At 45.2% G+C, this 23034-nt stretch overlaps 1 protein-coding gene across 3 annotated transcripts in view; it reads left to right on the top strand.

Moving 5' to 3' along the window:
- The first annotated feature begins 2780 nt into the window (after positions 1-2780).
- The window catches only part of LOC119399327 (4-pyridoxate dehydrogenase), a 108438-nt gene continuing 88184 nt past the window's right edge, over positions 2781-23034 (top strand). For 2 of the 3 annotated variants that reach the window (XM_049417662.1, XM_049417661.1), the window contains exons 1-3: positions 2796-2853; positions 4305-4418; positions 20091-20265. In XM_049417662.1, coding sequence (XP_049273619.1) covers positions 20121-20265 — 145 coding nt within the window. In that variant the 5' untranslated portion in view covers positions 2796-2853; positions 4305-4418; positions 20091-20120. Of the gene's footprint in view, positions 2854-4304; positions 4419-20086; positions 20266-23034 lie in introns of all 3 variants that reach the window. The other variant, XM_037666140.2, reaches the window with a different exon arrangement.

The following is a 23034-nucleotide window of genomic DNA, read 5'->3' as shown; positions in this document are numbered from 1 at the left end:
AAAACAAACAAACAAAAAACACGCCGTTGATACGACCGTCCCATTCAGCGCGTTTTTCGTCAATAGCACAACGCGAGGTGGTGGCTTTAGCCAAAGTCTCGCTCATAGTATCCATCCATATCGAAAAATAGGTCTCCGACGCTCGCCTGGCTGTCGCACCGCGTTCCCCGCTCGCCCTGTGGAAAGCACGAGGCGCGTAGCGTTTCTCTTCGCGTTCCGCGATGCTTTGAAGGAGTGCATATCGAGTATCAGTGTTGCCGTATTTGCTTGGCATTCATCATACGAGGAACTTCAGCTACCGCGAGGGTTAAATCATGATCATGGGCGTTAGTCGTCGGTGCGGAGATGCGCCACTAGGCGTCAGCGTGAGTGCGTCCACCATCAAGCAGTGCTATATCTGCCAAACAGTAGACATTGTACAAAATCTCATATACCAATGCACTATAAACAATCAACTACTTCTGTGACGACAAGTTTCATTTTCGTGTTATACCGATTCCTATGACAGAGGAATCAGCCATCTTTTTTTCCCCTGCCGACTGGCCACGAGTGGCGTGGCACTACAACCTTAAAATGGAAAATCAGCGTGGGTCGCCAGCGATATGATGCAAACGCAACGCGGGCAACGATGCAGCATGACCCGCGCCGTGCATAACTTTAATTTCGCTACGTGTGGCGTCCCGTGCGTTTCAGCCAACGCCGCGTGCGTTTGTATTCTGTGGTTAGCATCCTGGGGAACGAATGAGGCATGGCGTAATTTTCTAAGGCAGCGCGCTGCGGAGCGAGAGGTCGCAGGTTCAAAACCCCAGTCGAGCACTTCGGAATATTTTCTTCTCAATTATATTTATTTGTGGTTTTTATTTATATATACATAAATATACATATCAGGGACATGACGGCGACGGCAACGGAAAAAAATCCGGCGAGTGTGTCCATATAATTGCTGTCGCAATAAAAAAATCACAGCATATCCAGGAAGTGAAGGATCACGAGTGGGCGAAGCTCCGGGGGATCATTAAGCGTTAATCTTCCCGTAAATTGTCCACTCGATCGTGCAAAGACGCGACAACACGAGTGTACAGTATATACAAAGTTCTTTATTAATCATACTGCGTATATGGTGTTGAGATGTGGGCGGCGTTTTCCTTTCATTATGACAGCCTTATGATCGGTGAAATTTAAAGCCAAAGGTTCTTGTATAAGATCCAACCGAAAATTTTAGAAGACGAGGTCAATGCAAGTCCCTCCGATTGAGCCTGAAGCAAGTGCGGAGCTGGGCAGCCTTCTTTCTTGCTCTTCCGTTTTCTCTTTTTTTCCTACACTCTTTTTATCTTTTCTATTTTTTATTTCTTTCTCTCTATTTCTCGCTTGCTTCCTTTTTTTTCAGTTTTTGTGTGTGGTTTTGCCTGCACCCACTCCTCATCATGCACTTCGTGGATATGCTGTGATTCTGAAATTTTCCTCATTGGCATCATCATCAAGGTGCTAGAAGAACAAGAGGAAGAAGACTTCTCTTTGGCGCGAGCGGAGCTACGCCCACTCGTCATCATTCACTTCGTGGATATGCTGTGATTCTGAAATTTTCCTGATTGGCATCATCATACAGGCGCTCGAAGAACAAGAGGAAGAAGGCTTCTCTTTGGCGCGAGCGCGAGAACGAGCGCTCCCAGTACTAGCGTGTCACAACGAGGGAGGGACATGGCTCGACCCTAAGGAGCTTCGCCCCTAAAACCTGCATGAATGGCATGTTGTCCGAAGAGAGTGAACGCATGAAATATTGCGTGGCAGAATCGTAGAATCGCACCAGGCGTCAAAAAATGTGAATTGCGCAACGACTGCGTGGTTTAAAGGCTCGCTCATTACAAAACACAGACATAATTAAGCACCATATCATCATCAACTGCATCAAGGATGTGTACAACTGCCCAGGTAGAGTGTACTAGAAAATATTCTAGTACACTCCAGCCCAGGTGCGCGTGCTGCCTTATGGACGCGTAATGGTTACTTCGCCAACTCGCAAAAGGAAGAAGTATGGCGTATATTGGACACTCCGCAATAGACATTCTAGGATAGCTTGAAACGGTCGGTGTTACGCGCACACACGTTGCTTTCTTTGCGGCATGACTGAGGTGTCCACCAAGGAGTGAAGCGAGGCTAGCGATTGAGAAGGCGATGCGAACGGGGCCCGATTACGCTACTTTTGAAGGCGAAGCTCAAGTGTATAATCCAAGTTTTTTTGTTGCGGTGGCGCTGTCCGCTTTCTCAGTGTAAATATTGTATTAAGCATATCTTCTAACATCTCCCCGTAACAGTATCACTCCCGGTACGCTAGCACTTGTGTGACATTTTGATAAATCGTTTATAGGATGACTCTATTACTGTGATTGCATCGAGGACGACACTTATTCAAGTTGGCGTGTTGTGTCATACATGCGGCCTGCTGTTGAAGTATTTGCGCATGCATTTAAGTTTTACGAAATGAAAATAATGCCTGCGTTCACATATATCATTTTGCAATATTCTTCTTATGGATCACAGGACAAAGACAGTTGACAAAATTTAAATAAATACGCACCGTTCCATATAGGAAATGGAACAGGAAAAATTGCGGCAAAGCACGAAACGAACCACTGGGTTTAATATAAACAGAGGTCGCCAAGAGGAACATAAAAAGAAAGCTATTTAAAAACAAGAACTTGAAGATGTAGCCACGCTCTCGGAAGATGGAGTATGCTATTGTCGTATTGTTTTCGGGCTGCACGCGTATGACAAAATCGCTCAGTCGTTGCGTCGTCACTGGACGACGCTGACCCGCAGCACTGCGAATGCGCTAGAGAGATATCACGCGTGCTGGTACGTATTTCTTCTATGCATTTCTCTACCATTTGTGTGTTGGTTTAGTGTTCTAAAACTCACTGCGATGCTCTAAGTGAAATGCTGCCGTTTTACCTGCTAAACTTCGGCGTTGCTGCACATTGCACTAAAAGAAACGCATAGTTATAAAATATCACGAATGTAGAAGCTTCGACTGTCAGTCGTATCAGTAGAAGCAGGGCCGCTTGAGAACGAAGAGGATAAAAAATGACAATGACGTCATTGGCACAAGAAACGCCGACAAAGGCACGATGATGACAGCGGCGATAAGGCAACGAATGACTACAGCGACACGTTGCAAAACGTAATGATGGTAGCGTCACGGCCGGTACGTCGTTGGTGCAACATTTTTATGGCTTCCATCTGACACTCACTGATCACCGCGAGTCTCCTGGACATTCTTTTACGACCTTCTCCCAATAAACCTGGCAGTGGGCTAGCTGGAATGTCCTTGCGTGGAACTACGGAAAGCGTGGGCAGAGTTGAACCGGACACTAGCGCATTTTCTCCTGGACGGCTACAATTACAAATGTGGGAAAATACGTCCGAGTCAAGCAAGGCCCCACGAGAGCCGCTGCTGTAAGAGGATAGTGTATTCCAAGTAACGCTGTGACTTGGTCCTGTACTTCAGGCAGTAACGCTTAACGGTGAGCCATTAGTGCAACAACTGCAAAGAAGAGGATGAAGATGCGATCACTGACCAATTCAAGGTGCAAAAGACATAGAAGTTTCGGGACCCGTACGGCTTTCTTGATCACACTAACCTTCTTCGTCCTCGTCATGATACCTGACCAGACGAACTTTCGTCAAACTCTTCACTACAATTACAAAGAATCTTCACCCCACATTGGCCGCCCAACTACCTTTGCTGGCAAAATAGTACTGTTGAATACTTATCCATTGACTCACTGATTGCACCCACATTGGCCCAACTATCTGTGCTGGCAAAATAGTACTGTTGAATACTTATCCATGGACTCACTGATTGCACTGAACTGCCTTTGCTACCACCGCTGCCCAGTCGTTTTAATGGTGAGACACTCTTGCATCGAGGGTCATTAGAGCTAGTTTGTAAGTGTGTTTGTTATCGTTCATTATTCTTCCTTTGATACTGCTACTTACTCACGACAGGCAAATGACTAAGAATAGGATGGAAAATTGTGAATGTCAGTTGAAAACAAATATTGCCGCAACGAGTAAAGGAAGAGCAAACATGACCACGGTGCGATAATGAAAGACGACTTCTGTATTCAGAGCCCAGAAGGGGAAACGCGTCGGATTTTTCTTCTGAGGAACTGCGGTTTCATTTTACTTCGTCTTGTCTCCTAGAGAAACTGGCTAATGCCTCCTGATTGGCCACACAGTTTATTCTAAAGGTAAACGAGTGAATCTCGTGTTGCTCACCCATTTGTCCTCTATTGTCTTGCTAGCTTTTAGTTGTGACATTATAATCAACACTCAAGAAAACTAAGCAATATGGAAGGCGCCGTTAAGCGCCAAATGGCCATGGCTTCTGGGAGAATAAGCATTGATTGAGAAGGTAAGTGATCAGAAAATAGGTCCAGACTTCACAAACAATAGGTTGCACTCACTAAGAAATTTTTGGAGTGCAGATACTGCCAGGGTACTTCGATATTTCTCTATTGCAGGACCACGGTACCGATAAGGAAGCAGGAACCGACGCCGATGCGTCTCAAGTAGGGTGTGAGGTTAGGAGATGTGGTGTTTCGTTGAGTAGAAGATGCCACGACTAGAATCTCGGACTCCGTTGAAAATGATAAAAGCTTTTTTTTTTCCTTTCTTCATCCTGCATGTCGACCGTCGGACGCCTTAGAGAGCGTCAGATGAAATATGCATATGCGTACAATAGAATGTAAAGCGGAACGAGGAAAAAATGGTGCCAGCATTTCAGTTGCCGAAAGATACTTTTGACAATGCCCCAAAACATTAGCCAGAGGTGCTCGCCGAGAAAGTATAGTTGTAATGCAGGCGCTATTTTTGTCGGCCACGGAACTTTAGTTCGCGTTCGCCGTCGCTTTACATCGTTCGGGCTATTGTATGCGTCTGAAAATAAACCTTGCAGATACAATAGGCTCCAAAAAATACCACACCGAGTTACGAAATATTCAAGTTCCGTGTAGGCTTTTTTTCGTAAAACATGCACGAGCGTTGGGCACTGCGGACCAAAAGTGCGCAGTACGGCAGCGAATTTCACAATGTATTTGACTGACTTGTTGAATGAAGGGAGATTGCCTTGAAACTACATGAAGGCATGGGCTAAGCAAGTGGGTGGAGGTGGGGTCGAGGCTACACGCCAGTATATAAGCCGATAACCAATGCAGTGAGCAACTATCAATTAGTTTTGACCGGTTGGGCGTTTCCTTAGTGCAATAAACCTTTGCTTGACGAACTTTCTTGCATTACACCTTCATCAAAAGACAACCGCAGAGGCCAGTAAGCGAACCTATGACATCACGCTAATCGAACGCGCACTACAACTATACTGAACTATCTTGACGGACGGAAAGCGCAAGACTGCTGGTCGCAGGATGCACGCTAAGATATGCGCGCGGACAGAACGAAGTGGGCAGGACATTGCAAGTTGGAAAAGCACGCCCTAACGTAGCTAAGCTAGCGTTCGTTGCAATGCCCTTTCTTAGTGCGCATGGTGTTTTTCCGTGCCAATAATATTCAACTCAACCGCTTGTGCAATCGCATTCTGTAGCGCGACCAGCTTTTTATAACATATGTATACATAAAATGAATTAACAATAAACAAACCGTTGAACAGGGGATGCCACTGGAGCCAACATTTCGACAGGGCAACTTGTATTCGAAAAAAATTGGAGAGGGGCGAAGCATGTAGGGAAGGGTGTTTCAGCTCCACTAAAGTGAAACCTGTGGAGAGGCGAAGCATGCACTCCCAGGTGAAAATGATTCCCATTCCCAGCTGGGTTATGAAACCTGGAAATCTTTCCAGGCTGGAAAATTTCCCAGCTGGAAATGGGAAAACTTCCAGCCTGGAAAAATTTCCAGGTTCCATAACCCAGCTGGGAATGGAAATATTTCCAGTTGGGAATGGAAATATTTCCAGAAAATATTTCCAGCAGGAAATGGCAAAATTTCTAGTTGGAATCCTTCATTCCCAGCTGGAAATGGAAGAGTTTCCAGATTTGACCTCGCGGCTATCGCATGCGTCTTAGCATGGTTCCTACAGGACCTGTTCGTCCAGTGAACTGCACGCAGTCAAAGAACATGGTGGTGAAATTTAACAGCATTTATTTGAACGCTTGTAACAAGTGTTAAAACATATCTCGAGATGTAGAATGAGTTTGCTCATATCCTCGTACATCACCTGAAAAAAAAAATATACATAATGAGCAAACATCAAAACCACAATGACCCATAAAACGCAATTCTAGCAAAAGTATAGTTTTACCAAATCACATGAACAGCATCAATACAGCTTTAAAAAGCAGTACCACAATACAAAGTCAATGCAGTGCAAAGCAAAGGTGAGCAAGATCTGATGAGCACTGCGGTTCATACTGTAGGTGCTATGTAACGATTATTTATATCGACCTTAAACTACTCCGAATAGGCGTCCAATGAGTTCACTCGAACATATGTAATTACTCGCGTTTGTTGCATAGACGCATGCGCACCAGTAGGCACAAGCATTGCACGGCACAGTGCTACTGGAGACAAAGGCTGCTTACACAAACCGGCCTGTAGTGTACTTCGCGCATATGTAAACATTACACGCAGCCAGGTAACATGACATCGTGATAACGAAGCCCACAAACATTTGAGACAAACGTTCACTTATATTTGAAATATGTAAGTGCAACTTACCTCCAAATGGAACAGTTAGAGCTGAGAAAATCGCTGTCCCTTGATCGGCGCTGGTGTATCCAAGACATCGCACACAGTACAGCAATAAAAACCGCTCGAACATGCTGGTCATCACTCGTAACACTTTCCAGAGATAAACCTGACCACAAAGAACTATTCCATGTAACTGTCGCACAGATATTCATCAAGGAAACTCCCTAGAGTAGCGAACACCGAGCACACACACGCACAGATATCACCAATATCACCACGACTAGCCGCCATGTGCTGTACGAAACTGTGGCTGACTGCGGCGACATAATAATTTATGCGGTCTATCGGACCACTGTCTTTAATGGTGTTAACCTTAAAAAAAGAAACATAAATTTTGTACGCTGTATTTATATTACAGAGTAGGTTATTATTTAGCATTAACGTCATAAGTCACCGAGAAATGATACGAGAATAGAGCTACTGAGACGCCAACAAACATCGCGGCAGTGCGGCGTTTTTCATGGCCGCGGCGTCGGAGGGAGCAAGTTAGCAAAGTTCACTGCTATTCGATCGTGGCAAAAATAATTCCCCTTTTCACAAGGAAGTAACTACTATTGTTTAAACACTAGCTATTGGCGCAACGGCTCAATGATGAACTGAGCAAGCAAACATATTTGTAATGCCGTGTCGACCGGGCGCACGACTACTGAAAAGGTCAAATAAAAGTGCGTGTTACCCCAGCCATACATATTTTTCAATTTTTTTGCAACACAGCCGTACGGGGCGCGGAAGATCACGGTTGTAAAATGTATCCTATGTGCCATGTGATGAATATTCAATGTGGTTCTCAGACATGGATGTTTCAGGGGGACCCCTTGCAGTCAGAGGAAGAGGGGGTCGGTGGGTTATACGCAATATGCAGCGTGTGAAATAGGTGCCTTTTATTTCTACGTGGCAAAGAATGGTCAGGCAAAAGTGCCACGTCAATTCGATCTGAACGACTTGTCAATAAGTTCTCTGGCCTGGAGCCACATTCAACCTCTTTATCGCGATGTTTGTTTTTCAAATATGCAAGCCTGGAAAAAGCATGCTCGCATATGTCGTAGAAAACTGCAACAGAAACTTTACAGCCACCTCATGAAGGAGAAACATAAGTCAGCTCCGTCGCACTGCACAAATTTAATGCAGTGAAGCATACCAAAAACCAGAAGGGGCCGCTGTCACGGGACATAGTGGGCCTTCAAAAAACTCTCTCTTTTTTTGCAAGCTTAATTGGGTGTTGCAGACCCCGAAGAATGACCTCGCGGACCCCCATTTGAGAACCACTGTTCTAAGTCATGTCTAAATGCACGGTCTGCATTATACACTTAATCTGCTATCACTTAATTGTATGCAGATCAATCTTTGGGCAGCTGGGATTCCTTTTGTCAACTACACCACTTCCTCGCTCAAACAAGAAAATTTCATGCTGAGCAAATTATTTCCCAACTGAAGCTAGAAAAATTTCCAGCTGGAAATATAACTTCCCAACTGGAACTGGAAACGTCAAGCTGGAAATGGCTTTCCAGTCGGGAATGATTTCCATATCCATGCTGGAAATACCATTTCCAGCCTGGAATGGGTTTCATTCCCAGCTGGAAATTGTATTTCCAGCTGGGAATGGAAAATTTCCAGCCTGAAGAGCCATTTCCAGCTGAAAACCAGGCTGGAAACCAGATTTCCAGCTGGGAATTCACATCCCATTTTCACGTGGGCTGCGCGTCGGTGTTTCCCACAGCAAAATCACTGCTAATGGGCAATGAGAGATAGAAGAAAGATTAGACACAGAGACCCGCAGTCCGCTTTTGTTAACGTGCACGCTGCGAATCTTCATTGTTCAACTACACACAAGAGAAATCTCCCACCGGCACTACATTGCAGGTCAAGATTCAGTGCCTATATATACGGGGTGGCTGGTGAACGGTTGTGCAGAGTAGTCAGTTTTTTCAATAAAGAAACTCGCTAGCAGACGCTGCCTGCGTCGGCGTTGTCTCTCGCAGGCGAGGGCGCGTTCTCGTTCCTTGCGAGCTGGTAGTTCACGCTTGCGGCCTGAATGTCCATCGAGACGGAATGTACAACGAGACTGAATGTCCAATAGTGGACATTCAGTCTCGTTGGACATTTCGTCTCGTTGGACATTCCGTCTCGGTTGGACATTCAGTCTCATTGGACATACAGTCTCGTTGGACATTCCGTCTCGGTTGGACATTCAGTCTCGTTGGACATACAGTCTCGTTGGACATTCAGTCTCGGTTGGACATTCCGTCTCGTTGGACATTCCGTCCCGGTCACAAATTTCACTTTTCCGTTTTCGTTCCACACATCCCAATATTTGCTGTGAAAATTTTCCGAATGTGCCCTAACATTTGCGACGTGCGTGAAAATTCGTTTCGTCGTGATAGCACGTGGCGCTGAGACTGCGTATTACGCACGGCGCGTAATACTGCTCGATACCCAGTCTTGTACAAATGGCAGGGATATATATATATATATATATATATATATATATATATATATATATATATATATATATATATATATATATATATATATATATAGAGAGAGAGAGAGAGAGAGAGAGAGAGAGAGAGAGAGAGCGAGCGCAAAGACACGAGGGAATAAAATAAGGGCACACGACGCAAAAAAGAAGTATTTAAAAATAAGAAAAAAACATTTGAAGAACTCCCTTTTGCACCCGTTTGCTCGTGTTCATATAACTTGATGCCTTTTCAACAAATCGAGTTGAAAGTTTGCGCTTTTCATGCTTTTGTTATGTGCGTCCTCCCTAAAAATATGTACCTGTAACTTTAGTACAGTTTAACAATTATGCAAAACCAAATAGCCCGGTACCTCACCTTGTTGAGTAATCGATTAGCTTTCAGTTTTTTCTCCGTAATCCGTTAGTCTTTTAAAAAGTAATTGTAATCGCTGACGCTCTTTCACTGTAATGCGTACAAGTCTGTTCCCGACCCAGTTTTTTTTTTTTTGTTTTCACTTGAGCTTCACAGTACTAATATCGACGTCATTGGAAGAGTAATAGAAAAGCTCGTGTTCAGGCCGGTTCTGAAAAGTCCTCAAATGATTTTAAGCATCATAAAAACGGTTTTATTGTCGCCAACGATTACCTGTATGCTATGTGTTGTAATGAAAAATTATTCACGCGAAGCACTTTGCAAAACGCGAGAAAGATTGGCTACTTCGGCAATAAGCTCAGAAAAAATGAGCAGTTCGCAGCGGATGACCTGATCCTCTCTTGACTGGCCCAGTGCAGCGGAGCTGTAGGTCACCGCTCATTGCACGTCACTCTAATGTCGTGTGACGTCACTAAAACTTTCGTTACGCTTCCTACACAGTGACTTCGGGGTCAGTCGCGCTAGCGATGGGTCTCGATCGCGAGAATGAGCATTTATACAGACTTTGGAAGTGAATTAAAATATATTCTAAACGTTTGCTGCGTGCAATACTTCGTGCTGAGCGTCCTTGCTTACAGAGAAAGCCAACAGCAGGCTTTTATAGCCTCAAAATTTGGTGACACCACCTCTTTAACTGCATGGTCTTTCCTAGAGCGGCCTGCAGTTCTCTTGTAGCCGAAATGCCATGACATGTTTCCATCAATGTAGTCAAAACTAAAACTGATATCCCACACTCAGCATGCTTCATAATCATTTCGTGGTTCTGGCGCGTAAAACCCAAGAATTTAATTTTAAAGGAAAGTTTCCTCCCTAGCTGCTTCGACCCGCATTCTTTAAGAGGAAAGAATTGTTCTAGGGGCTCGTAGAAAGCCAACAATGAAGCCAAGGAAAGCATAGGTACGTTATTTGTTGATGTTTTTTAACTGTAGTGTAACGAATATGACCTAAATTGAAAGGACTTAAAGGCACGAAAAAGCACACTTTCTTTCGGTGGGATTCGAACCCACAACTTTCGCATTACTCGTCTGATGCTCTAACAATTAAGCTACGACGGAGGGCGCTCCCTCGTCCACTTTGTTGGGTATTTCCGTGAGCTTGATCCCTGGGAGTGTTAGCAAGCGCAAATCGTCGCCGTAATTATAAGGTTGCGGGTTCGGATCCCACCGATGAAAAGGGTGTTTTTTCGTCTACTTGGAATCCTTTGACTATGGGTTATAATTATTACATCGCAGTTAAAAAAAGCAACAAACAATGTCCCCAATGTTTTATTTGGCTTAATTGGCTGTTGGCTCGAACTATTCTTCTTTCGCACTTTCATAGCAAGGGCTTCGTCCTGCCTCGTGACGCTTTCTGGCAAAAATAGTGCTTCACACTCGCCGCCTTAGCTACGAGTGGCGCTGGTAACACTCTCAGGGATTAAACGCAGATAGATACCGTACAGAGTGGACGAGGGAGCGCCCCCTCTTGTAATCTTTTAAGTGGCTGTGATGTCCGATTTATGACAAAGATAAACAGGAACAGCAAAGTATGCAAACAAACAAAATAAAGCAATAAAGTAACATATTCAACATACATATGAAAACTATATATACAAAATAGAAATAAAACTAACAAAACTTGAAATTATGATAAATGCAGTAAAGCGAATACGGAAACAAAAATACGACGCCCGACGCCACAGACAGTCAATATTTGCAAAACGCAGAAAAAAAAAATCGACCTTCCGTTAGGCTATCTTAACCCAATGATCTAGCGGTCGTCCTGTGTGCTTCTTTCTCTGTCCTTGTTTTGTTCCGCTATATTATGTATTTAAGTGAAGACCAACTAGCCCAAATTTCAGCTTTAACTGTAACCCAATGAATCAGTTGTCTGAGAAATTTCAAACGAGGGCATGTTTTTCTCTTCTAAATTGGACATTCCGTCTCGTTGGACATTCAGTCTCGTTGGACATTCCGTCTCGGTTGTACATTCCGTCTCGTTGGACATTCCGTCTCGTTGGACATTCCGTCTCGGTTGTACATTCCGTCTCGTTGGACATTCAGTCTCGGTGGACATTCCGTCTCTTTTGGACATTCCGTCTCGTTGGACATTCAGTCTCGCCGGTCACGTGACCCATTGGACATTCAGTCTCGTTGTACATTCCGTCTCGTTGGACATTCAGGCTCTGAATCGTAGTTCACCGTTCATCGCAGGAAGAGCGTTTCCATGGCCAACGCGCGCCGTTCGCTCTCTCTCGCCACACGGCGAGCGCTGAGGCGGTGGCGCCCTCTCTTGCGCTCAAGCAAATGGACCGTCACGACAGGAGACGACGATGCACGCCGACACGTCGAGACCCTAAGGTGCTTCGCCCTTATAAAAGAAAGTGCCACGCAGAAGCTCCTTTTGGAATTGTCTCAGTGATGCGTAAGCGTTTCTTATTGTAGGCAGCGGCTGTCTTTGCAACACTGTTTCGGCATCGCGTCTTTCATCTTCTCGACAGCAATCGTGGCCCCGTGGCACGCGCAACCCGCGACCACCGAAACGCGTGTTTAACGTCGAAATTTCGCGAGGTTTATTATTTCCTGACGTGTAGAGTGCTCCCTGCCGGCTTTGCGTCTTGTCCTGCAATGGGCTTTTATTCCACTTCCACGAAAATTCAGCAAAGCCTTTACAGAAAATATTATCCTTCTACATTTGCTTTGCACCGCGGATAGAACGCTTTCATGTAGGACTCACATATCCATATTTTGCAAGCATGAGTGATGACCTAGTCAAGAACGAAGAAAAGAATGGGTGAAGGCATAGCGGTTAAAGGGGTACTAGCACCGTTTTTCGAAGGCTAGTTTACTCTGCCATACAAATCTCCTGTATACAGAGACGGCTCCGAGCAAGTGTGAAGCTCAGCTAATGCTGATAAGATATTTTATTTTGATATCAAAGTCAACTTTCCCATGGCGCACCTACCGACATCGACACTAGCTTGACGTCAGGCTACAGTACTAATTCTGGTGACTTCACGCAGTCTGGTTGGTTTTGATGACGTCAAGTAGCAAAACTTCCAAAATGGCCGCTCTTGCGTCGCCAGCGGAGCCACGGTGGAAACGTCAGGATATCTTGCGCGAGCACGTAACGAGAAGCTCATACCGTGTTGTGACGTCAGGGTGCAGTAGGAACCAAAACAAGCGTTTAAAAACGTTATGTAAATACTTTTTCAGGGCGCACGCATGCTTAGCAGTGCATTGTCTAGGCTCTTGAGGGCTTAGCCTTTCATTTGACGCAAAAAGAAAAACTACGAAACATTTTCGTGTCAGTACCCCTTTAAGACACTCGCCTGCGGAGCGTGGGGGCCCGGCTTCAAACCTGACCACCGGAGTGAACATCTTTTTTCATTTATTTCTTTATAGCGGTGACCCTCGGGGCTGAAGTAACAGACGGTCGAGTGGACACTTTTCTCGGGGAGTGGACATAGAAAGGCTTACGCTTTTATAACATGTGGCATATATGGAATCCACTTTTTCGAAGACGCTGCAATCTGATATGATATTCTGTCGCTGCTTTTGTCCCACCTCCTTGAATCAACGCACTGCGCTGGTGACGCTCTTGCACACGATATTCAAGCCTGCAGAACATATGTATAAAACAAAGTGAAACAAGCTTGCGACACTGCCGCCTTGTCGGCTGTGCATTGTCTTTCGTAGAGAATGCTTTTGTCCCACCACTAGCACGCAGTGAGCTCGCGGATGTTTTCGAGTTTCCCGAAGGCTGCACTCGATCCTATATGCTGTGAGTCATGTCTCGTTGCTTCCGTGGCTTGTGAGCGTAACATTATTTTATAGCACTCTTTCGTCGTTGTGTTTTGATTGTGTTGAGTTTAGAACGAGAAAAAAAAGATGAGCTAGCGAGTGGGGAATCAATAAAAGGAAAAATAAGGCGTACAGAGGCGACAGTCCTGACTACCCGATGAGTAGTACTGAGTACCTTTCAAGATACACGTTAACTGTCCTTTGGAGAGTTTTACCTCTCTTTTTTATGAGGCACGACTGTCCAAAAAGTTTACCGACGATTACGATACTGACTAATGCGAATACTGAGCCCAGCTATCTATCTATCTATCTATCTATCTATCTATCTATCTATCTATCTATCTATCTATCTATCTATCTATCTATCTATCCGCCTACGTCTGGGCGCACTCTTGGTCGCCCCCATAACTTGTCATATACCAAAATTGGCATACCAGGGGATCAGTGTATGACGAACACGATTCAGTGGTCAGGACAAGAATAACGCAAAACACCTGTCGCGTACGTCATGAAACCCTTTCTCTCAGTCACGTGTGGCACATACCCGTATACCAGAGTTCATGTTATGCGGGAATGTGCCACAGGTGATGCAAAGTCTCAACACAGTAACCGCGAACACACACATTGACACGCAAGGAGAGTGATAATAACAATAATTGTTGAGGTTTTATGTCCCAAGACTACGATATGATTATGAGAGACGCCGTAGCGAAGGGCTCCGGAAATTTTGACCATCGGGTATTCTTTAACGTGTACCGAGATCGCACAGTACATGGGCATCTAGCATTTCGCCTCTATCGTAATGCGACCACCGCGGCCGGGATCGAACCCGCGACCTTCGGGTCAGCAGCCGAGCACCGTAACCTCTACACCACCGCGGCGGACGCAAGGAAAGTGAGGAAGTTGAAAACAGAACACCCCTGGATGACGCTCAACTACCATCCACTCATCCACGTGGTCCGAAACGTGGATGACGTGGATTGCGCAAAAATCGGTGTCAATGCTTCCTACAATAACTCTGCCCAGAGGACCATGTCCCTCATGATTAGCGGTGGCTTCAACATTGATTTATCAAGACCCAACAACGCTTGGTGCTCATACTGCGTGAAAGACGGCTTGGATGTGGACAGGGCATCAAAATACCTCGCTGCCATGTCCACGACACGAGGCAACTTACATCATTTCATCGTAAGAGGCATCCAAGATTTCCACCAGCTGCACTATACCTCGCACTTCACTACACTCGCACTTCACTCCTCATAGCCACGATCACGAACGGATCCTCTTAACAAGTCCACTCCAACTGCTTGTGCTCACTGACCACGGTGATGATGACCTGGTTCAAGAACTGTCAAGAACCCCTTCTACACATACACACGGGTTCGTGAAACGTGCGTGCGTTCTCCATCATAACGTACAAGCATAACAACTGTAACTGTGACTGTAACGTACGTGCAGTACGCATGCGCGTACCACTCGGCTGTGTATAAATCTAGGGAAACTTTCCTGAATGAAGCTTAGTTGCGAGTAACGCCTGTCCTGTGCATCTGTGTTCCTTCTTTGTCCTGTTCGGATACGCGCTATCCAGTATTGAAGAATACAAGCACTACATAATCAGGTTGCCGCGTATGGTGTTGGTAACACCCATGTTGTTGTTGGCATCGTTACGCAACTGTAAACGACTGGTTGTATAATAAATATGCGACTCTTCAACATATGAGTGTGCGCATACCACTTCCACATTTATCTAGCGTCATTCCGTAACGTTTCGCTCAATGTGAAAAATTACGCCACAGTCACCATCTCGCGCATGCTTCGCATAACATCGATTCCCACGGTACGTGGGATCTGCTGAATTTTTTTCTCATTTTGTTTTTTCATGTCTATCGGTTAGTTTTTCATGTGTATCGGTTGCGCCACCTACGGCGACGGCGACGCCGCTTAACGCAGGAACGGGCGCCTAAGAGCTTTGCTCTAAAAAAAAAAAAAAAAAAAAATCGGCAGATCCCACGCAGTGTGGGAATCGATGTAATGCGAAGCAGCCAGCATAGAGCTACATACATCGTCTTGTTTGTAACTGAGGCTAATTAAGTCATTCATGTCGTGACATCTAGTTCGCTATATATCGCGAGATTGTCATACATGCATGCGTGTAAAAACTGGTATATGCCACGCTAATGAAACATCTATTCTGCTACATATATACAATGCGTTACCTGCTATTTATGTTCGTCACGTACTCTTGTCATGCTATACCAATTTCAGCATATATCCATTTAACAAAATGCCCGCGAGTGCACCATGAGCGTGGCGTCTAAATCATACCCTACATGACGCGCATTTTATGATTTTCGAGTTGCCACCTGTTATTTATGTTCGTCACACAGTCACGTTGCGCAATACCAATTTCGATGTATACCAAGCTAGCGAAACGGACGCCAGACACCATGATCGTGGCACGTAAGTCATGCTGTACATGGCATGCGTGTCATGATTTTCATATTAACTCCTGTTATTTATGTTCGTCACACAGTCACGGCGCAAGATACAAATTTTGGTGTATATCAATCTAGCGAAACGGCCGCCAGCGTACCATGAGCATGGCACGTAAGTCATGCTGTGCATGACATGCGTGTCATGATTTTCATGTTACCACCTGTTATTTGTGTTCGTCACACAGTCACGTCGCGCAATACCAATTTTGGTGTATATCCAGCTAGCGAAACGGCCGCCAGCGCACCATGAGCGTGGCACGTAAGTCATGCTGTACATGACATGTGTGTCATAATTGTCATGTTACCATCTGTTATTTGTGTTCGTCACATAGTCACGACCCGCTATACCAATGTTGGTGTATATCAAGCTAGCGAAACGGCCGCCAGCGCACCATGAGCGTGGCACGTAAGTCATGCTGTACATGACATGCGTGTCATGATTTTTATGTTACCATCTGTTATTTGTGTTCGTCACATAGTCACGACCCGCTATACCAATTTTGGTGTATATCCAGCCAGCGAAACGGCCGCCAGCGCACCATGAGCGTGGCACGTAAGTCATACTGTACATGGCATGTGTGTCATAATTGTCATGTTACCATCTGTTATTTGTGTTCGTCACATAGTCACGACCCGCTATACCAATTTTGGTGTATATCCAGCTAGCGAAACGGCCGCCAGCGCACCATCAGCGTGGCACGTAAGTCATGCTGTACATGACATGCGTGTCATGATTTTCATGTTACCATCTGTTATTTGTGTTCGTCACATAGTCACGACCCGCTATACCAATTTTGGAGTATATCCAGCTAGCGAAACGGCCACCAGCGCACAATGAGCGTGGCACGTAAGTCATGCTGTACATGACATGCGTGTCATGATTTTCATGTTAACTCGTGTTTTTATGTTCGTCACACAGTCACGTCGCGAGGCACCAATTTTGGTGTATATCAAGCTAGCGAAACGGCCGCCAGCGCACCATGAGCGTGGCACGTAAGTCATGCTGTACATGACATGTGTGTCATGACTGTCATGTTACCATCTGTTATTTGTGTTCGTCACACAGTCACGACCCGCTATACCAATTTTGGAGTATATCCAGCTAGCGAAACGGCCACCAGCGCACAATGAGCGTGGCACGTAAGTCATGCTGTGCATGACATGCGTGTCATGATTTTCACATTAACTCCCGTTATTCATGTTCGTCACACAATCACGTCACGCGATACCAATTTTGGTGTATATCAAGCTAGCGAAACGGCCGCCAGCGCACCATGAGCGTGGCACGTAAGTCATGCTGTACATGACATGTGTGTCATGACTGTCATGTTACCATCTGTTATTTGTGTTCATCACATAATCACGACCCGCTATACCAATTTTGGTGTATATCCAGCTAGCGAAACGGCCGCCAGCGCACCATAAGCGTGGCACGTAAGTCATGCTGTACATGACATGCGTGTCATGATTTTCATGTTAACTCGTGTTTTTATGTTCGTCACACAGTCACGTCGCGAGGCACCAATTTTGGTGTATATCAAGCTAGCGCAACGACCGCCAGCTCACCATGAGCGTGGCACGTAAGTCATGCTGTACATGACATGCGGTCATGATTTGCACGTTAGGACCTGTCACTTATGTTCGTCATACACTTTTGTCACGCCATACAAATTTCGGTATATATCAAACTAATGAAACGGCCGCAAGAGCACCAAAACAGTGGCATGTAAATCATGTCGTTCATGACATGGATATCATGATTGTCATGTTATGACCTCTCATTAATGTGCGTCATAAGGTCATGTTACGCCAAACCAATTTTGGTGTACATCCTATTAACGAAACGGCCAGGAGAGCACAAAGTCGTAGGCGGCTAGATAGATAGCTCAAAGTCGCAGAAGTTGGCTAAGAAATGCTTCGCATTTAAAAGATTTATTGTGTATCTTTGAAGGGACACGAATGTGAAACAATGAATCGGTTTAGATTGATAAACTGTACTCTGAAAGCGCTAATACCGTTAATTTCACCATCATAGGTTTATTAATAGAGGAGAAAATCAAGAACGGAACAGAAAAACCTTTAATTGAAAACAAGTTACCTTAAAGGGAGGAGCGCTAGTTGAGGGCCCCACTGGCCCTAGAGCCGCCCGTTCAACCTGGTCGATCAGCGCTTGCTGGTCGGCCAGGTCAGAGGTGGACGGTCGCGCCTCCCACTGCTCCAACGTGTGCGTTGGTGTCATTTCTGTATGTTTCAGGTGTGGGGGATGCTTTAAACAGCCAAGTTTCGCATTTAAATTTCGCGTCGAAATCCACGCGCGTGACGTCATAGATCTTAAAGATTATTTTTCGTATTTTGGTGACATCGGCTCAACGAAATTTTCCGAAACTTGGTATATTAAGTCTTTGGCATTCTCCGAGGGCAATGTACTTCATATTTACCTATTAGGAACTACGTAGGACCTAGTAGACGCCGTCGAAATCTGTGACGTCATGGCGTTTGGTGCAGGAACATCAATGTGGAGTCGCCACCCGCATTTTCTTGTTGCAGGTTTTCTCGCTTTCCACGCGTCTTATCGCGCCAAGCGTTGTGACATTGAATCGTGAAAGAGAAATTTACTGATGTGAAAAAACTCATTTTCCTCTTTAGTGTCCCTTCAAAGATAATTATGTGCAAGTTAGGACTCACCAGAAAGTGAGAAAGACAATCATTTTTTTTTCCTGAAGCGCACAATATTCACAGGTTGAAACCGACATTATTTTTTTTTAGTATAACGACTAACTGCTCGAGATAACCGCGTCATGTCGCTGAAAATGTAAACGCTGAAAAGAGCCAACGCTGAAGATAACATTGGCTCTGATGTATGTCTTCTGGTCAAAGAGTTACGACGGTATGGCACATAGTGTAGATGCTGGAAATGAAACTAGGTTCATTAATTAGCCATTAATTTCACGTTTAAATCCATATGTGTTGTAAAACGCGACTATGACGTAAAATAAGGCAGGCACAAATTTATCTGCGCAAGCATATGCGGATAAGTTTGTGCGGAACTTTTGTATCTACCTTGCTTTTTGGCCAAAGTGCGTTTCTTCAACCGATATTGTTCGCTCGTGTTGTATGGTTCTCTTGTGTCCGTGTGTCTGCATGCTTTACCCGCTTTCATGATGTCCTATGAGTATATAGCAGGATACATCGATGCGTCGAATGGCACTTTATTTATTAATCGCAACTTGCAAGCTACGGGAGCTTATTTTTGAAACGCAAGGTACCATAACTAGTGCAATGCATATTCCGATGCGACGGTTATAAGAACGTACGAATGCTGATGAAGTAGTCTTCCACAGCTGTCGTTGCTGTTTCGAGAAAACGTTATTGTGTGGAAACTTACTAATTTTTAAAAACAATACCATACGCGGAATTGTGCTTTTCTTAAATTCTCTGTGGTAGCACAGATCTTCCAAGAAATGAAGTTGATTGCTTGGTTCCTAGAGGAATGGCTTAATACACCACGGGGGATCGGCCATGAATCGTGCGGCAGTAGAATTTGTAAAAATAAAATAAAAAAGAAAATGCAAAAAAACATAATTTGTAGGCAAGCGAGAATATTAGTGTTTTTTTGTTTTCTTTATTGAATGTTAATTAAAAAAAAGAGTTCAATTACCGTTGACCAATCTCTAGCAAATTATAAGGGCAATACGCAAGAGCAATCCACCAGGGGATAGCACCAATTCGCTTGCGCGTCGCTTGCGTTCACGGAGTGCAACGTCACTGTAACTTTTTAAAATAATGCTACAACAAAATAACCCATCAACAAGTTTTTTAGTTTGTCCGCCGCGGTGATACAGTGCTTACGGTGCTCGGCTGCTCACCCGAAAGTGGCGTGTTCGATCCCGGTATCGGTGGTATTATTTCGATGGAGGCGAAATGCTCTGCTAGAGGACAATGTACTGTGCGATGCCAGTGCTCGTTAAACACCAGACGGTCAACGTTTCCGGAGCCCTTCGCTACGGCGAGCCTCATAATCATATCGTGGTTTTGGCACGCCACCGAAATTATTATTAACAAGATTTTTGGTTCACTGCTGCTTGTTAGCACGTGCATTATATTATTTTCTTTTTGATGTAGTCTCGTGATTACCGCGTGCATTATTCGGTTTCAGATAGCTCGGAGTGCAGCGCCCTCTGGTATTTGCCATGGCGTTCCCAATGCTCGCAGTAGCAACCTTCGCTGTAGTGGGGCTGTCGCTATGTCACGCATCTGCCGACACCAAAGGAGGGGCCTCGGGATGCAAGGAGAGGAACGGCACAGCTCTACTCAGCTGTTACGATTACGTAATAGGTAATCGTCTTTCCCTCACCCAGCTGTGTGCGCTTACAATACAAATTATGTGGCATATATTTAAGAGATATATAGCATTTTCAAGACTAATAACTTATATTTCTGGCTCCAGACAGCCTTGCTCAAACGTCAGTGAAGAGGAGCAATGTGGCTCGATTTGTAAAATGCCTAAACTGCTTTAACAAAAGACAAAAAAAAGAGGAATTACAGTACGCTATTATGCTGCCATTTTTCAAAAATAGAAATGGCATTTGTCTGCGAAGTAGAAATTATTTGGGCTGGGGTTAAGCCCCAATATAAAAGGGCAAGCCCAGGTTAGCGCTAGCCGAAAGAATTTGTCTTATTAGACAGCAATGTCTAATAACAGAATCTATTATTAGACAATAAAATAAAGCGTATAATCCGATTTGTAGATTCTTATACACTCTGTAAATTGTAAATAAAGTGTGTCACGTTACGACTATACTTGAAAATTGGCATAACACCGTTCTATGTATAATACCGTTTTCACTGAACAGAATAAGTGAACTTTATTGATGGTGGGGGCTTAAGGGTGAATTTTTCTTTTTATTGTGTCATTCCATATCAAGTGGGCTCGGTTATTTTTCGACCATCTTCAATCATGCTGAAAAAAATCGTGTTAGTATATACGCGGGCGAGTAGTAGTTATCGAGGTGTCATTTTCCGGGAAAAAGATCTCTGAGGCTCTTTAAGCTTTTCGCACGCAAGTCAAACTTTGTCGCGCAAAGTAATTTTCACAAAATTACTCCTTTGAACCTTTACTACGAAACAATTTTCTTCTGAACCTGAAAGCTGTGGTCTTCCATGACCATGATAGTATATTATTCATGTATCAGTTGTGATTAATTTTGGCCATGACGAAACGTCGAAAAGTGCTGCGGGTTTAACCAGGGTGTCTACCGACCGGGAAAACCGGGAAAACCGGGAATTCTCAGGGATTTTGGGTAGTCTGGAAATTCTCAGGGAAAACTCAAGGAAATTGTGCTCCCATCAGGGAAAATCCACAGTAACTTTATTGAAAGGCGACGAAAGTCGGGATAGCGCTTGCTCGATATTTTGTGAACGCATTTTTCAAATCAAACGGCCTCTGCGGCTGCGGGGAAGTGGCGCACCTCGATGCTGTCATCGCCTTCGGAGCGGTGAAGTGGGAGAGAATCCGGCTAATGCGTGGCGTGCGGGAACCGCGAACCACGACACATCGTATCGCGCAATGTTGTCAGGGTGTTCTGTGAGTACGCGGTGTAGTTCTGTCATCTTTCTCGCGCGTGCTGTGCGTTAGCGCCGGATATGGTGTTTTTGTTATCGCCGCGTGTCAAGTAACAAGCATGATTAGTTGCAGAAGCGGTAGCAGTAGATGTAACGAGCTTGAGTTATCTTGCAAGCGATCGCGATCGTGCAGGAAGCGGATGTCTTCGACAAGGCTCGTATCTGGCAAGCCATCCCGATCGGCGAGAAAAAAGACGCTTGTTGGCTGTTATCGGACAGCTCACTCGCTCGGATCCCGAGCTTCAAAGATGCTATTTAGGACTCCGTGAAGAATATAATAAGTTTCCAGGCGAGAGCTAGCGTAACTAACGGGCCCATTCACAGCAAGTGAAAGCTTTTTTCTTTCTTTTTTTCCCCGATGAGGGCACTGCTGAAACAAGTTTTAGGCGGTCGACTGAAATTTCGTGGATGTTTGCTAAAAAGCCGAATTACAAAACTTTTCATAGCCATGGCATAGCAGCGACCGAAATTCGCGACACCGGCACGGGTCCCACATGCTCGATTCGGCGCGCGATGTCGGAAAATAGTAACGTTTCCACCATAATCGGATGTGCCGTAATTCAGGCTGTTGCCGTGCTCTCATGCGATCTTAGCCCGCAACTATATTGCTTTTTTTTTGCGATAGCAATTATATAGACACTCCAACGCGACTTTTTTGCCTTCGCCATGATCTTCCTTATCAAGTCCAAATCGCGATTACATCACCCTGCGCGTCGTATGCTCCATGTGCGAGTGAAAGTGCGCGAGCGCTGCCCACGAACGAGGCTTAAGCAGAGATGAAACGAGCCGACCGTCTCATTCGCGCGATGGGCACATGGAGATAGGAGCCGGCGCGTTGGGAAGGTGGGGGGGGGGGAGGCTGCCTGAGTCCGTCAGGAAGTGCGTACTTTGTACCAGCGGGCGTGGTCGCGTGCGCCGCGGTATCTTTAGTGGGGACCAGCAGACGGCTCATAACTTTGTAGGTGTTGTGCTCTAATTCCAAAACTTCCGTTGAAGCCATAGCAGTGGCAGATCCCAGGGGTGGGGTATCGGCGATCGACCCCCCCCCCCCCCCTAAGCCAGCCCCCGCCCCCTCCCTTCAGTGCCTGTCGTCCACCTCCTTTGTCAGGCTGCTTGTCGAGTTTGCCCCCTTTGTCAGGTTGCTTTGCCTGCCACTGTCCAAAAGGAGTAAATAGAATCTTGTCCCTGCTCTCTGCCTCTCATTGCTCTACCCTTTCCTGCTTCCCTATGCACATTTCCAACGAAGGCTTCTTAGGCACCGCCATAATCCCCTCTGGGCTGTTGTAAATATGCGTGACCCACTAAAATGCACTGCTGAGCGTTGGCTTCAGCCTTTGTAACTCCCCCCCCCCCCCCCCCAATATGTACCTGAATCCGCCCCTGAGCCATAGATAGGGCACTTGTGTTAGTGCAGCAGCTGCGTTTCTTGAAGGAGCAAGCTGCTAGCCTATATTCATATAAAATTCATTTGTTGCTAACGGA

The sequence above is a fragment of the Rhipicephalus sanguineus genome, chromosome 7, assembly GCF_013339695.2.
Source record: "Rhipicephalus sanguineus isolate Rsan-2018 chromosome 7, BIME_Rsan_1.4, whole genome shotgun sequence".
Classification (NCBI taxonomy): domain Eukaryota; kingdom Metazoa; phylum Arthropoda; class Arachnida; order Ixodida; family Ixodidae; genus Rhipicephalus; species Rhipicephalus sanguineus.
This window is presented reverse-complemented; position numbering and strand designations above follow the sequence as displayed.